We start from the raw sequence: 15,803 nt of genomic DNA, 5'->3' as shown, positions 1-15,803 counted from the left end.
ATGAAGAATAAAGAGCATGTTAGTGTTTGTTTTGGTGATATATAGATGTCTGCTACACTGTATTTAAGGGTTTTCCATTTTTTTCAAGTTGATCTTAATTTGGATTCCTGTTTGCAGGGCCACCAGCAAGAGGAGGTGGAAAACCAAAAAGAGATGAACCAACCCTACATAGCTGGGTACACAAACAGACAGGTAAATTGCATAACTAGTTATGGAACTAGAGAGGATGTGAAAGACAATTACATAGCTCAGTGTGGTACTAAAAAGCCTTGAAAGACACTGAGATGGAGAATAGAGAGCATGTTAGTGTTTGTTTTGGTGATATATACTTGCCTGCTACACTGAATTTAAGGGTTTACATTTTGTTAAGTAGGTCTTAATTTGGATTCTTGTTTGCAGGGCCACCAGCAAGTGGAGATGGAAAGCCAAAAAGAGATGAACCAACCCTACATAGCTGGGTACAGAAATAGACAGGTAAATTACATAACTAATTATGGAACTAGAGAGGATGTGAAAGACAATTACATAGCTCAGTATGGTACTAAAAAGGCCTTGAAAGACACTAAGATGGAGAATAGAGAGCATGTTAGTATTTGATTTGGTGATATATATGCCTATTACACTTTATTTAAGGGTTTTTCATTTTGTCAATTTGATCAATTTGGATTCTTGTTTGCAGGGCCACCAGCAAGAGGAGGTGGAAAACCAAAAAGAGATGAACCAACCCTACATAGCTGGGTACACAAACAAACAGGTAAGTTACATAACTAGTTATAGAACTAAAGAGGCTATGAAAGACAATTACATAGCTCAGTATGGTACTAGAAAGCCTTGAAAGACACTGAGATGGAGAATAGAGAGCATTTTAGTGTTTGATTTGGTGATATATATGCCTATTTCACTGCATTTAAGGGTTTTCCATTTTGTCAAGTTGATCTTAATTTGGATTCTTGTTTGCAGGGCCCCCAGCAAGAGGAGGTGGAAAACCAAAAAGAGATGAACCAACCCTACATAGCTGGGTACACAAACAGACAGGTAATTACATAACTAGTTACGGAACTAAAGAGGATGTGAAAGACAATTACATAGCTCAGTATGGTACTAAAAAAGACATGAAAGACACTAAGATGGAGAATAGAGAGCATGTAGTGTTTGATTTGGTGATATATATGCATATTACACTGCGTTTAAGGGTTTACCATTTTGTCAAGTTGATCAATTTGGATTCTTGTTTGCAGGGCCACCAGCAAGAGGAGGTGGAAAACCAAAAGGAGATGAACCAACCCTACATAGCTGGGTACACAAACAAACAGGTAAATTACATAACTAGTTACGTAACTAAAGAGAATGTGAAAGACAATTACATAGCTCAATATGGTACTAAAAAAGCCATGAAAGACACTAAGATGGAGAATAAAGAGCATGTTAGTGTTTGATTTGGTGATATATATGCCTATTACACTACGTTTAAGGGTTTTCCATTTTGTCAAGTTGATCTTATTTTGGATTCTTGTTTGCAGGGCCACCAGCAAGAGGAGATGGAAAGACAATTACATAGCTCAATATGGTACTAAAAAAGCCATGAAAGACACTAAGATGGAGAATAAAGAGCATGTTAGTGTTTGATTTGGTGATATATATGCCTATTACACTACGTTTAAGGGTTTTCCATTTTGTCAAGTTGATCTTATTTTGGATTCTTGTTTGCAGGGCCACCAGCAAGAGGAGATGGAAAACCAAAAAGAGATGAACCAACCCTACATAGCTGGGTACACAAACAGACAGGCAAGTTATAAAACTAGTTATGGAACTAGAGCAGATGTGAAAGACAATTACATAGCTCAATGTGGTACTAAAAAGGCCCTGAAAGACACTGAGATGGAGAATAGAGAGCATGTTGGTGTTTGTTTTGGTGATATATATTTGCCTGCTACACTGTATTCAAGGGTTTACATTTTGTCAAGTTGGTCTTAATTTGGATTCTTGTTTGCAGGGCCACCAGCAAGAGGAGATAGAAAGCCAAAAAGAGATGAACCAACCCTACATAGCTGGGTACACAAACAGACGGGCAAATTACATAACGAGAGAGGATGTGAAAGACAATTACATAGCTCAGTATGGTACTAAAAAAGCCTTGAAAGACACTGAGATGGAGAATAAAAAGCATGTTAGTGTTTGTTTCTTATTTTCTCACTACTCTTTATTTGGGAGCAGCTAGAATTTGTAACTCTTTGTTAAAGTTGATCTTGATTTGAGTTGTTGTTTGTAGTGTGGCCAACAAGTGGTGGCAAACCAAGAAGAGATGAAGCAACCCTACATAGCTGGGTACAAAAACAGAGAAGCAAATTACAAAACTGGTTATGGAGGCAGAGGAGATGAGAAAGACAGTTACATAGCTGGTTACATAAATACCCAAGACGTGAAAGAGTTGGATGACTCGCATGAAAATCAAATGGCAGCAAAGCCATCATCATCATCATCCCACATGGACCACTCAAAAGCATTCAAATTTGGCTTTTTTACATTCGATGATCTGTATGTTGGGAGAACAATGGCAGTCCACTTTCCCATACAAGAATTTCCCCATTTCTTGCCTAGAGGAGAAGCTGATTCCATTCCTTTCTCAATGCCCCAACTCCCAAACGTTCTCCAACTCTTCTCAATCCCTGCAGATTCTCCCAATGCAAAAGCCATGAAAGACACACTCATGCAGTGTGAATCTTTACCCATCAAGGGGGAGATCAAGCTCTGTGCTACCTCTTTAGAATCCATGCTTGATTTTGTCAACAACATCATGGGCTCGGGGACCAACTTGAATGTTCTAACAACAAAACAGTTCCCCACAATGCCAGAGTTGACACAAAACTACAGTGTCTTGACTATTTCAGAAGAAATTCATGCTCCTAAATGGGTTGCCTGCCACCCATTGCCTTACTCTTACAAAGTTTTCTACTGTCACTTCATAGAAAATAGCAAGATTTTCAAGGTTTCTCTAGGAGGTGAAAACGGGCAGAAGGTGGAAGCTGTTGCTGTATGCCACATGGACACGTCTGATTGGGACCCTGATAACATCCTGTTTAGACAACTTGGAATCAAGCCCAGCTCGTCTTCTCCAATATGCCATTTCCTCCCTGTATATCATCTTGTCTGGGTTCCATCGCCACCAACAGCCTCTATCTGAGCAGCACCGTTGCCTTGCCAGTTGCCTCTATATATGTTGTGTAGATGTTGAATAAAGGTCAATAATCACCGAGTTCTTGTTCTGCTTGTGATGCTACTTTCTAGTTTGTTGTTTCTATGTCTTGTAGGGGAAAGTCAGATGTACAAAAGGCTCTGACTTTGTTTCTTAATTAAGCAGTTAGTTATGAAACATGCCTGCCATTTGTGTTATGAGTTCAAACTGAGTGTTTTTTTTTCAGTTTGTTGATAAGAATCCAACCGTCAACTCTGTCCTCCATATATTCCATGTCATTCCCAAAAAGTTAAAATTTTCGTAAGAATATCGAACAAAGTTTTCTTTCAAACTAAACTAAAGAATAACGTTAGAAAATACACTTTTATCTTATCACTATTCTATCCTGACATCGTAGTACCAATCAATCATTGATAATTGACAAAAAAAAAAATCTAAAGATTGATTGGTACGTCAACCGCGTAAAATAATGATGAAATAAAAGTATAGTTTTTAGCATTGCTCTAAACTAAAATGTGTCTAGAATGCATAGAGTAATGCTAAAAACTACACTTTTATCTTATTTTACTGACGTGACAGTTTCAATCAATGAAACCACACTTTTATCTTATTTTGCTGACGTGCCGGTGCCGGTGCCAATCAACTATTAGATTTTTTTTTTTTATCTTTTATTTTTTATCATGGGTGCCCAAGTATTGATTAGCACTAACACATCAACATTGTAAGATAAAAGTATAATTTCAAGCATTACTCATTTGCATATGATTTTCACAAGCACCATTTTTAATAGATCATGTAATTCTCACATGCATTTTATGGACTACTGTATCTTTTGCTTCATTCCCTTACAAACTCACTAGGAAATCAACATTTTATGGAAATGACAGCCCACATTTTGTCAAGCATTCTCAATGCATCATAATTTTGTCTAAGAACAAATTTTTCCTCCAAATTGAGTCGATAAAATTTCCTCAAAATCAGTGTATTAAGGTAGCATGTCCAAAATGCAATAGATCATATGATTTTCACATGCACTAAATCAGATATAGGAATTTGTCCGTGTCAGTTTAATAAACTGAATTGGAGAAAAATAGAAGGAAAACTCTCTGTCAAGGACAAACAAATCAGATATAGGAATTTCTGCCCAAAAGCACTAAATCATTTGCTTGTCATTTCGTAACTCGATAACAATAATATGTTGCCTCACATGTGAGAGAGAGAGAGAGAGAGAGGCTTTCACATTTATGAAGAACTTGGCAGATTATACGCCAGTGCAATCTGCCTTTATGTAAAAGGATAAAAAATTTACAACCCCTGGACAAACGTTGGAAGCTCTGCACCGCTTATCCAAGATGACGACCTTCCCATCTGAGTGGCTCACTTGCCTGTTGGAACAAAAGATTACAGCGTCTTTAAAATAGTAGATAAGTTTCTTCCAAGAACCATTTGTGCAGAGAAGAAAATGCCTTATGGCCATAAATGAAAACAAATTTAATCCAGTGTGAACCAAATCAAATCTGAAAGAAACAAGCTGGTGAAGTGATGATAGGAAATGAAGACTAGTTCATCAGTGAGAAAGAAGAGTCACCATTTCATATGACCTTAGAAAAATAAATAATTCACTGCGAAGTTATAAAAGAGGGGGGGGGGAAATGCCACTTAGATTGTGATAGTAAGAAAATTTCTATTGCAAATCAAGGTGGAAATTCAAATTTAAATTAACCATGGAGGTTTTAGCATACAACTTTTTTAAGGATTTTGTTCGATCATTAGTTCTCATTCATGTTATTAGGAAGAAATAGCAATTGCAAAACAAAACAAATAGGGCACTTACCAAAGTTCTGGCGCACAATGGTGAACTTGTAAATGGCCTTAAGTAGGGAACCGTGTCTCATGGACTTCAATGATCCCATATGTCTGCAAAACAAAAATGGGTCGCATTTTCAGTCCAAGAAAAGAAAACGTGACATAGTGAGAAGTTTCTCAATCGCACAAGCTCACCACAACTCCCTGATCAGAAAATGGAGAAAGCAAATACGCGCAACATAAAGTTTCTCAAAAAGACATGACAAAAATGAAGATATTGAAGTCAAGTGCTTCTTTTTGTTTAGTTTTTTCCTTCTTTTTGTCGGGATTTTCAGAAAGCAGCCCTTTTTAGGTTTTTGGTTTTCACTACAAACACTGTTGTAAACTCGCTCATGGATCATAATGGAAACTCAAGATAAGCAAATACGATAACCCGACATGACTGAAAATAGCATTCCATAATGTCCTACCTAGTAATCTCACAATACAGTAGAAGATGATCCACAGACTTCTCACTCCTCTTACATATACAACACCATTCTACCACTAAGATAGGTCATTTCCTTAACTTATCAATGGTGAGGATCTTTCCTTAAAGTGGCTGATCAAGCAAAAAATGCCACTCCCATGAGAACCTTATCCCACCACCAAACACCCTTCCAAGGGAAGGGAGTACTATCATGGAGAACAAGAACATTGTAGAAAGATCTAACGTAAAACAACCCTCTCTTGGAAGGGGGGCTGACAAAGCTTGTCTTTACTTGCACATCTCAATTTGAAGGAATACAGCAAATTGAAAAATGAAGCAAATACATCTGCCTCTCAATCGTGTGCCACTTTGATAAAGATTACATCCTACCGACAAGAGTCACTAAATAACTCAAAATGATCCGCCACATAAGCATCCTTTACGCAAGCAACATTGTACAAATCTATTGAAAGCTGAAACAATTCAGGTTACACATAGCTGCTCCCCATGCTAAGCAACAAACCTTCAACATTCCTCCATTGACCAAATGGAAAAAGGACATGTTTCAGAAAAGGCTGGCACTAAAAAAGGTCCAGAGTGCTGCTTACACAGACTATTTGACTTTTTTTGTTTTTTGTTTTTTTTTCCTTACCAGGAGTACTGAGCTGGAACATAAATACTAAATCTCAAAATGAACCCCACAGAAACAGTCTTTTAAACTTAGAATTTGGCTTAATACTGAACATTTCTTTAGCTTTGGAGAAGTTGTGTAATTTTATGGATCAATGAGTTTTTTATTTCTCACAGCTTCGTATTAAAAACTCCCAAAAGTGTCCTAAAGTTACTAAAAAAAATAAGAAATCTCAATATTACTAAGAAAGCCTGTAAAATAAAACCAAAAATAAAATAAAAAAATAAAATCCTAGCCTCCCTTGAAAACAAGAGGTAACTTCTCCTATATCACAGCAACTAAGTGAAGTATTTAGGAAGAAAAACACCACGAGAAGAAAGAATACTCACATAATCTCGGTATATCGAATCCTCCATGCAGGGAAACCTAGGTGACATCTTGTAGGTCCATATACTAATAGAAGGTCAGGTTCTGGCCCTCCGCTACCTGATAGTATATGAACACAAATACCCAAAGTTCATACATTAAAATGAAAACATAATCAATTCTCTGAACTATTAAGAACATCTGAAAAGTAAAACAAACCAACGGCTCTTAGTGCCTCGGTCATGTGAGCTTCTGTAAAAATTCTATGTTCCTGATCTCCACCAGAATTAGCTGATGTTATATACTTTGTGAAAAGTAAGTTAGCTGCTTTAGCCACAGCTCCCTTTCCGTCAGAGTATGAAGCAAATTCTAATGACATATGTTTTTGGTCAAGTAGCTTATCATTTTCATCAGCTTCCTGCACATATAATAAACCCTAAATGTGTTGATAGCTCCGATAGAATACTTAACATACCAATAATCCATTGCAGATGATACAAATAATGTTGAGTATCTTTTTATTAAAAGTATCACTATCACAGTTATTCATCATTAAAGAAAAGAAACCCACAAACGAGGAGGCTCTTTGTCTAATGTATTTGAAAGAACAAATAAAATTCATGTACAGTTTAAGGAATAAAGAAAGAAGCACCAAATGAGTGTACACACGTGCATATAAAGACTTTTACATCAACTATTATGTTAAATTTATCCTAATGAGACTGTACAAGTTACCCACATTGTTCCTGTAGTAAGCTTTTTTAAATGAAGTTTTATATGACAAGAAAAGTCGATTTGCTGGTATAGTACAATAATGGGTTTTTGTTACACCTATAATCGTATTAACATATGAGCTGAACAGCCCCTTCATTGGTTAGTAACTTCCATCAATGAATGGTGGTAAACTGGGGACATAAGTGTAACTTTATTGTACAGATAGAAAGATAGTACCTGAAATACTGTTGCATTGTTCATCTTCTCCAAGATGGCTTCTTTTGATTTCTTTAATACTCCTATAGCATCAAAATGTTTAAAAATGCATCATTTACAAAACAAGAGTTGCATGCACGCCTTTACATTATTACACAGCAATTGTAGAACTTCCACCTTGTTAAACTTATGTGTCTCACCTTCCGTGTCATAAAGGCATACATGCTTCACGCCAATAGTTTCCAGCCACTGTAAAAGTTTAGTGATCTCTGAAGTTTGGTAAGCTTCTTCACTTCCTACCACAATAGCCAGGTACCGGAGCTTTCCTAAATTAAGGGCTTCGTACTTCTTCAGTAGTCCGCTAGAGATAAAGTAACCTTCAACCGCATGAACTATTTCCAGCAGAAAGTACCATACGTTGACAAGAAAATGAAGAATACACCATAAGAGTAGAAGTCCAAAATTGCCAATCTGCAGCACCCAAAAAATCCAGAATGAACATATTTAAGTTCAAAGGAAAGCCCATGACCTGAATCATGAGTATCAATCAGCAAAGTCTTCCTTCACCATAGATGGCCCAACAATATTACAATTTATAACCTCTTAAAGAAGCACAAAAAGTCGCATTTTCAGATCCACAAAAGTTATAAAAAGTTAATAAATCAAACTTAAAGAGCTTGCTTTGTGGAGCAAAATAAGAGCTTATTATACTCCTCTTTTTCCAATTGCAAGTTTAGAAAACGTTATTTTTTAAATCAAACGGACCTTAACACCTCTTGAAATTTTTGCAATCACATGCTTTTTTCAAGGGTTCCGATCCACTGCTTAAGTCCGTTTCCTCATAAAATATATCAAGGAAAATTCATCACACCCCATAAACTCACTGAACCACGTGGCTGAAGCGAATTATAGTAAAAACAAATTACCCAGTAAATAAATAACACTAAACAAGAAGTTCATGCTCTTAGCCACTTACTTGAGCAATGGAATGTTTAGCCTTCCGAATTTCTTCTCCAAACTCCATCAGTCTGAAAACTCTATAAGAAAATAAAAATAAACCCATCAAACTAAAGTTCCCAAATGGTAAAGGAACGTACATATACAAAACACAGCTATCTCGGAATAACAAAGAACCATACGCAAAAGAAATTTAAAGAGAGTATTTTTCAGATGTGCGAAAACCAGCCAATTGTAGAAAGAAAAATATCCACAATAATCAGAAACATTGAATCTTAAAAACCCAGAAAAATAAATACAACAGATTCAAACGGAGCAGAAAATTTGGGGAAATTTGCAATCACTTGTGCCTGTTACATAACAGATTTTGTCCTGGGAAGCCCAGCCCAAATGGGTTGGAGCTTTGAAGCTTACCTTGAGTACTTCTGCGAAGAATCTCACTCGGGTTGGTGAGCTCTGTGAAAATGTCTCCCACACATGGTGTGAGGCCGAGCAGTTTTGGGTGTGTTTGCCAAAGCGCCTGGAACGCCTCCCTCAACCCAAAAAGAAAAACTTTTTAGCCTTCAAATTAATCCCCACATCTCTATTTTTTATATTACATTAATTATTTTTATTATTATTATTTAAATTAAAAAATCACTACAAAATAAATTTTTTACATTTTTTTATATAAAATATATTTTTTTACTTTTTCTCATAAAATATTTTCACTAAAATCAATCAAACATTTATTCCTAAAAAAGATTACAGTACCCACCTTAAAACAGTACCGTTACAGGGCCATAGGCATACTACGGGGCGAAAGAGGAGTGGGGATACCCTACCTGCTCCGGCACCTTGGACATCTACTTCAGACTACTACTTTTTGTTTTTTTGTAAACCTACTCCAGACTACTTAGGTTTTGGGTTTCGCTACTTTTCAGCAACCTAACTACAAATTTGTATCCTTCTACTTCAATTCTACTTGTACGTATGGAGATCGGACAAGTTTTCCAATAGTTCTGCTATACGACAGGGATCAGGAGCGATACGCCAAAATTGTCCATTTTGGTCATCTAATATCATTCAATTGTTATAATTTTTTCACATATTCCGCTACTAATAAAATATTATTTATTTTAAAAATAAAATTATAAAATAAAATATTAAAATTAAAAATTAAAAAAATTGGGTGGCCGGCCACCCCAACTAAGCTATGAGCCAGTTAGGGGTGGCCAAACCATCCCCTAAGGCCATGGGGGTGGCTGAAGCCACCCCCTGTGGCCATAGGAGGTGGTTCGGCCACCCCCCATGGCCAAAACCTAAAATTTGGCCATTGAGGGTGTTTCGGCCACTCCCAACCGGCCCCTGGGGGTGGTGGAGCTCAATTGGAGTGGTCGGCCACCTCAATTTTTTTAATTTTTAATATGCCCCAGGAGCCGGTTGGGGTGGTCGGCCACCCCAATTTTTTTAATTTTTAATTTTAATATTTTAATATTTTGTTTTATATATATTTTTTTAAATATAAATAATATTTTATTATTTATCTTTAGTTGGGACACGTGGCGAAATTGTGGCTGTTGGATGATATTGGATGGCCAGAATTTGAGAAAAAGCTGATGAGCAATTTTGGCAGCATTGTCAAGAATCCCAATCCATACGACAAACCCTAGTAGTCCCAAATCAGGATCCCCTCCCATTATTGGGAGAATTGGAATTTCTCTAATTTTCAATTTTGGCCAACAGCCCACTTAAATTAAATAATAAAATGTTAATTAATTTTTTTAAAAAAAAATAAAATTAAAATCAAATAAAAAATAACAAGGGGGGCTAGCCGCCCCCTATCTTCGGCCACCCCAGACCAATATAAAAGGTAAAAATAGTTTGAAGTGTTTTGTTAACATTTTGTATTTTGATTTGTTTGTTTTTTAATGTTTTTGTTTTGAAATAATAAAACCAAATGGGAAACAAAAGAGTAACAAAAATATGGTAATAATCTTCATGTGTTTCTTTCAAGAGTAATGTCAATAGGTGTGATATGAATATAAAAAATAACATTATACTTCTTTCAAAATATCACCATGATTATGGTATCTATATCTAATTCAAGAAAATTTAATTCGAAAAATCAGTTTACCTTATTATATCACGACAAAATGAATAAAATCACCCATATTCATTTGTTAAGTAATACTATAAATAAAACTCACTTATGTTTTAGGCTTTTAGCTACTTGAACTATTCAAAACAAATCACCTAGCTATCTCAGAGTTATATCATTACATTATAATTATCATCAAACCATGAAAGTACATATCTTTCAGAAAGATGGCGAAGATCACAAATGAAAAGGGTGAAGAAAGTAAGGGATTTGAGAGCAAAGGAAGTGAGGACTAATTGGTTTGGCTATGGAAAGGTAGGTGCAAGTAGATATATAGATGATTGATTAGTGTGTGAAAGTCTCTGAAATGTGGAATGTGGAATGATAGGTAATGTATATATCAAAAATGTCATGAAAGTACATATCATTCATTACATCCTCAATAAAAATCTCATAAAATTACAACTATATGTGAACTAGCCCTTTCCACAAGACTGCAAGTCTTGCCCACCCTTTGCAGCTCTCCCATAAAAACGTAAGCAATGGCGAATTTGGCTGAAGTAGCATAGGTGCTGTAGTTTTTTCAATAGTCAAGATCAAGTTTAAAGTTTTTTTATAAGGAGAGAGAAAATGAACCACTGAAAAAATTACAACACGAGTGCTATAATTTTTTTTCCAGCATCTAAGCCTAGTCTGAAACTGTAAAGATAAAGCCTGCATCCTTGATTCTTGAATCCTCAGTCTTAGCATTACAGAACACCACAAAAGAGTATCACAATGCTTTGCTTTGATATTTTAGATCTTCCGCACTCAGATAGCATAAAACAAGAACAAGGCACCAATAAACCTTCTTTCAGCATTTTTTTGGATAAGAGGAGGGTCTTCATGATGATAGCTGGAAGAAGAGATACCTGCCACATAAACCATTTAGTCAATGAGGAACAATGCAGCCTGCATGTAATATGCACGCATTCTACATACGCCTAGCTCGTCTCTACCTATGCATACAAACACATAGATGTGCAACTACTATTACTTTCATACCAAACATTATCAGATAATAAACATCTGCCTTTGAATTTAGCGTGACATTGATTTTGGCTGGCTAATGGAAGATCCGAGCTGCAGGCTTACTTGGCATGTTTCTTCCTTATATTTTGAATGTTCATAGCAGAATCTCTCTAATCATGTACACTATGATTGTAATGTTCTTCCTTATATAATTCAATTGACAATTTGCCCCCTAATAGAATAAATAACCATGAATATGCAAATTATAAAAGCAGTAAATGAAAATTTAAAATATTACAGAGTCAGTACCAACAATAACAGTATGAAAAAGTAATTAAAAAAAAAAAAAAAAAAAAAAAAAAGGGGCGGATCAACTTAAGAGATTACTGTTTGAATAAATAAAAGACCTGAATACATTTGTTAATAAACACTGGAATTCTGAATATATTAAACCATTTAGGATACCGGAATGGGCATCCAGCACCTCAGCTTTTATTTATAAGTAAAAAAAGAAGAGATGCCCACAACAAAAATGCAAATAGACAACAGAAGGAATCCTGGTATCCATATAAGTCACTTGTCAGCTAATGTTATAGTCTTTTAGATCATCTTAATGGCCTAAACCATCGGGCACAATCTCTCCGGTGTATGTGTGTGCGTGTGGCACCATCACTTGTTATTGGTTGCTAATGCTTTACTGACACAAAAGAGATATTTTAGATATTACTATAAGAACTCTGGTGCGTGCAAGAGTTGCAGTTTTATGTGTTAATCAAAGAAACAAAATTCTCAACCATTTAAATTCTTTTTTTATTTTTCTTTTTATTTTTTTGTATGAAAAGGCAAAGGATTTTTATGAAAAAGCCAAGGGACGACAACACTAGTACAGTGGAACCATACAGAGTAAAGGATCCCTAAGTTAAGTAAATTCACTAAGTTATTTCAAGAGGCATATCAAATATTATCAGCACAGGATAAGAAATGAATCACATTCATCGTATTGGTGATAAGATAACCACCTCCAATGATGTAACAAGAACTACATTCACTTTCAGGCAAATTGAAAAAACAAGAAAAGCATGACTTTTTTGGTCAGCATACATCATATATACCTATTGAGCTGCATCTTCAGAGAACCTAGCATCAAAAGGAGCAGAAGGGTGGGAATGGGCTGAACCAGCAGCAGTTCCAGAACCATGCTGTAGTTCAATCACAAGCCATCTGACAGCCTTACTCATCTGTTCCAACCGGACAGCACTAATGGGTGGAAGACCAGTAGTGACAGCCTGACCTGACTTCCCAGCCAGTGAGCCAGTTGCTTCATCTACGAGGCACTCTGATCCTATCCTTTGCTTCACAGACTCCACAAACTCCTCCGCTTGGTCACAAGCCACTCTGAACAACTCCCATCTCTGCTTAAAATTTTCTAGAGCAGCATCTGTGGCAGCTATTTTCTGGGCACCAGAAATCTCCTTGGCTTCGAGCACACTAGCTGCTGCAGCAACAAACTCCTGATATGCACTGTTCAGAGAATCTACCAGGTTGTCCATTTCGGGGCTTCCTAGCTGCTACAAAAACAATAAACTGCAGGTAGTCTGTTATCTCAAGAAATTAACACAGAATAAGATATAATAATTGCAATACCACATAAATTTACAAGTTGTTCATGTCAAGTAACGTTTCCAGAAGCGCCAAGCAATAGCTGGGCATTGAGGAAATTGTTTACAAAGATGGAATATGAGAATGGAAGCCTACTAAAGGTTACTTTTGAAACAAATAAATTTGTTGATAAGTAATCGAATATATTAAAAGCGAAAGGGCGCAATCCAAGTACACAAAGAAGTATACAAGAAAAACACTTAATTAAAACAATTTAAAAGATTAAGAAAATCAGGAAAATTAGAAACATGCAAACGATTATAGGCAGTTGTCAACTGGTAAAGAGTTTTGGAAAAAAAAAACCTTTAACTCCATCATCGTCCTATCACAATCTTCAAAATTTCAATCATTTCTCCCTCTCTCTCTTCTCTTCTCTCCAAAACATGGCAGAATCATCTTCAGCAGTGCTGCACCCAAGTTACTTCCCAACACCCCTCACTAACTAGAAAGTGATCCACCACCCGACGAGGCATAACCCACTCTAAACTACAAAAGACCAAATAAATAATTTCATAAGGCCTTAATAACCTCACAATAACGTAAAAGGTGATCTACAATTCCCTCACTCTTCTTATACATGCAAGAACAATCTACCACAATGAGATTCTGCTTTCTTTAATTATCTATAGCGAGAATCTTCCCTAAAGCAACCGACCAGGCGAAGAAAGCTACTCTTCAAGGAACCTTACTCCGCCAAATACTCTTCCAAGGAAAGGGGATATTGTCATGGGGGTTAGGGCATTATATTATGATCTAACCTCAAACAACCCTCTCTTCGGAGGGGTCCAACAAAGTTTCCACTAATGAGAGTCACTAGAGAATTGTAAGTGATCTACCATGAAAGCATCCTTAAGGTGGGCAATTCCAAATAACTTCAGATAGGCTACCTTGAGGGTCTGCTCACCATACCACACATCCTACCAAAATCTAATCTTCGAACCATCCACACCGCAAATTTAATGCATCGAAAAAAATTCCAACCAACCCCCCCCAAAGCCCCTTCTGAAACAAATAAATTATGGACGGGTAACAAAGTTAAAACATAAAATTTGCTGCCACCTAAGCCATTCAACTTGAATCAAAAAATCTAGGATGATTCACAAACCCAAATATCTAAATCCTACCAAAAACTGAAATTGGACTCCAAACTGAAAATTGTGTCACTCCACGGAGCGAACCGTCAATATCGCTCTCTTCCACCTATGTACTTCTCCTAAATCAACAAACAATTAACCTAACGACATCTAATCATACACTAACCTAAAAATACAAAGAATTTACAACACACCAACAACAAAATAAGAACAAATTTATGTGCTAGGGAATAGGTAAACACAAATTGAGCATGCCGAAACTGTTATTATTACTGAAAACATAAGTGGGTTTGCGCATTATCAGCTTCCATTCTCTTAGTTACTCCTTACCCATCAGGTAAAAATATAAACCAAGCATTTAGATTGAGAAAATTTAGAAAATTACCTTAACTTTTTCTATGGGTATCGAGCCCAGAGGGACCAGCTTCCAGCTGCGTTGATCTCTCCGGTATTCGGTCGCCGGATGTTGGCCGGTGATTGCTCCTGCTGGTGGTGGGTGACCAAAGGGTATGTTGTGGTTCTCTGTTTGTCGGAAGGAGTTGGTGAGTATCTTTGAAGACGACCAGGCAGCGCTGCATTAATTTTACCGATTTTAGACTGAAAATTTGGTGGAGATTTCGTTCGAAAAATAAAGGGTTAAATAACTTATTGTCTGCTTCAACAATTTTATTTTTTCTCCATAAGGTTTAATTTTTATTTACATGTGGTTTAAATAATAACGGAGATAGTAATTCGTTAAATTTCGTCCAAACGGAATGCCACGTTGGCACAAATAACAAATTGACACGTGTCCATATAATTAATTAAAAAAATTAATTTTTTAAAAATTAAAAACATTAAAAATTTATATTTAGTTAAATTTTTTTTACAAAAAAAAAGTTTGACGGCCACCCTATTTGGCCGGATTGGGGGTGGCGAGCAACCCAGTCCCGGTTATTGGCCAAAACCGGGAACCTCGAACCGAGCCGGTTATTGGTTTTTGGAAACCAGAACCAAACCAATTACCCGGGTCCCCGTTAACTGGCCATTCCGGTTTTTAAAAAATTTTGTATTTTGGGCTTATTTTAGGCATTGGTCTAAAATAAGCCCATTTTTGCACACAATTTGCCCATTTTTAAAAAAGCTATTAGCCTTTATGTTCCATTAAATTGGGTTTTGTTGTAATTGTTCCAAATAATAATAAATAAAAAGAAAACATAAAAAAGCCCAAAAATACTAAAAAATCAATGTTTTTGCGTATATGAGCCTTAAAAATTAAAAAATATATATATATTTTTTAAATACCCTAAAAATCATTTTAAAACTAATAGGCTAAATGGCTAATACATAATATATGTAAATAAGCCAACAACAAAAAGAGATATCTCCTCACAACTACAAACCTAAATAAAACAATAAAAACAAATATTTAAACAAACCAACAATTCAAGAAATACCCCCTTACTACAACAATTCAAAACCCAAAAAATAAAAAATAAAACAAGTATTTAAATAAACTATCAACCAAAAGAAATACTCCTTCATAAACATATTACAAACACAATATGAAACCTAAACTAAAAAGTAAAAAGTAAAAATAAAAACAATATATATATATATATATATAT

At 35.9% G+C, this 15,803-nt stretch overlaps 3 protein-coding genes across 5 annotated transcripts; 1 reads left to right on the top strand and 2 right to left on the bottom strand.

The window, feature by feature from the left end:
- Nucleotides 1-3,181, top strand: LOC132170766 (BURP domain-containing protein 9-like). Its single transcript, XM_059581870.1, has 10 exons — nt 1-18; nt 118-192; nt 400-585; nt 680-754; nt 961-1,035; nt 1,239-1,420; nt 1,521-1,614; nt 1,711-1,896; nt 1,994-2,167; nt 2,270-3,181. Exons 1-10 carry the CDS (start codon nt 1-3, stop codon nt 3,179-3,181), a joined length of 1,977 nt encoding a protein of 658 aa, XP_059437853.1.
- Nucleotides 3,182-4,300: 1,119 nt separating this feature from the next.
- LOC132167710 (uncharacterized) lies at nt 4,301-8,899 on the bottom strand. Its single transcript, XM_059578723.1, has 8 exons — nt 8,767-8,899; nt 8,372-8,432; nt 7,596-7,866; nt 7,417-7,478; nt 6,685-6,883; nt 6,489-6,585; nt 5,028-5,110; nt 4,301-4,578 (listed from the first exon to the last, which is right to left on the bottom strand). Exons 2-8 carry the CDS (start codon nt 8,417-8,419, stop codon nt 4,571-4,573), a joined length of 768 nt encoding a protein of 255 aa, XP_059434706.1. The 5' UTR covers nt 8,420-8,432; nt 8,767-8,899; the 3' UTR covers nt 4,301-4,570.
- A 1,903-nt stretch (nt 8,900-10,802) lies between these two features.
- Nucleotides 10,803-14,800, bottom strand: LOC132168233 (mediator of RNA polymerase II transcription subunit 32). 3 transcript variants are annotated; one of them, XM_059579357.1, is made up of 3 exons: nt 14,582-14,800; nt 12,556-13,027; nt 10,803-11,343 (listed from the first exon to the last, which is right to left on the bottom strand). In XM_059579357.1, the coding sequence occupies exon 2, from the start codon at nt 12,991-12,993 to the stop codon at nt 12,556-12,558; it is 438 nt and encodes a 145-aa protein (XP_059435340.1). In that variant the 5' UTR covers nt 12,994-13,027; nt 14,582-14,800; the 3' UTR covers nt 10,803-11,343. The 3 variants fall into 3 exon arrangements, with proteins under 3 accessions (XP_059435340.1, XP_059435341.1, XP_059435342.1); XM_059579358.1 differs by having other exon boundaries at nt 12,556-13,011; XM_059579359.1 differs by having other exon boundaries at nt 12,556-13,008.
- Nucleotides 14,801-15,803: the final 1,003 nt, after the last annotated feature.

Source organism: Corylus avellana, chromosome ca1 (assembly GCF_901000735.1).
Source record: "Corylus avellana chromosome ca1, CavTom2PMs-1.0".
NCBI lineage: Eukaryota > Viridiplantae > Streptophyta > Magnoliopsida > Fagales > Betulaceae > Corylus > Corylus avellana.
The sequence above is the reverse complement of the archived record's forward strand: the minus strand, read 5'-3'. Positions and strand labels throughout refer to the sequence as shown.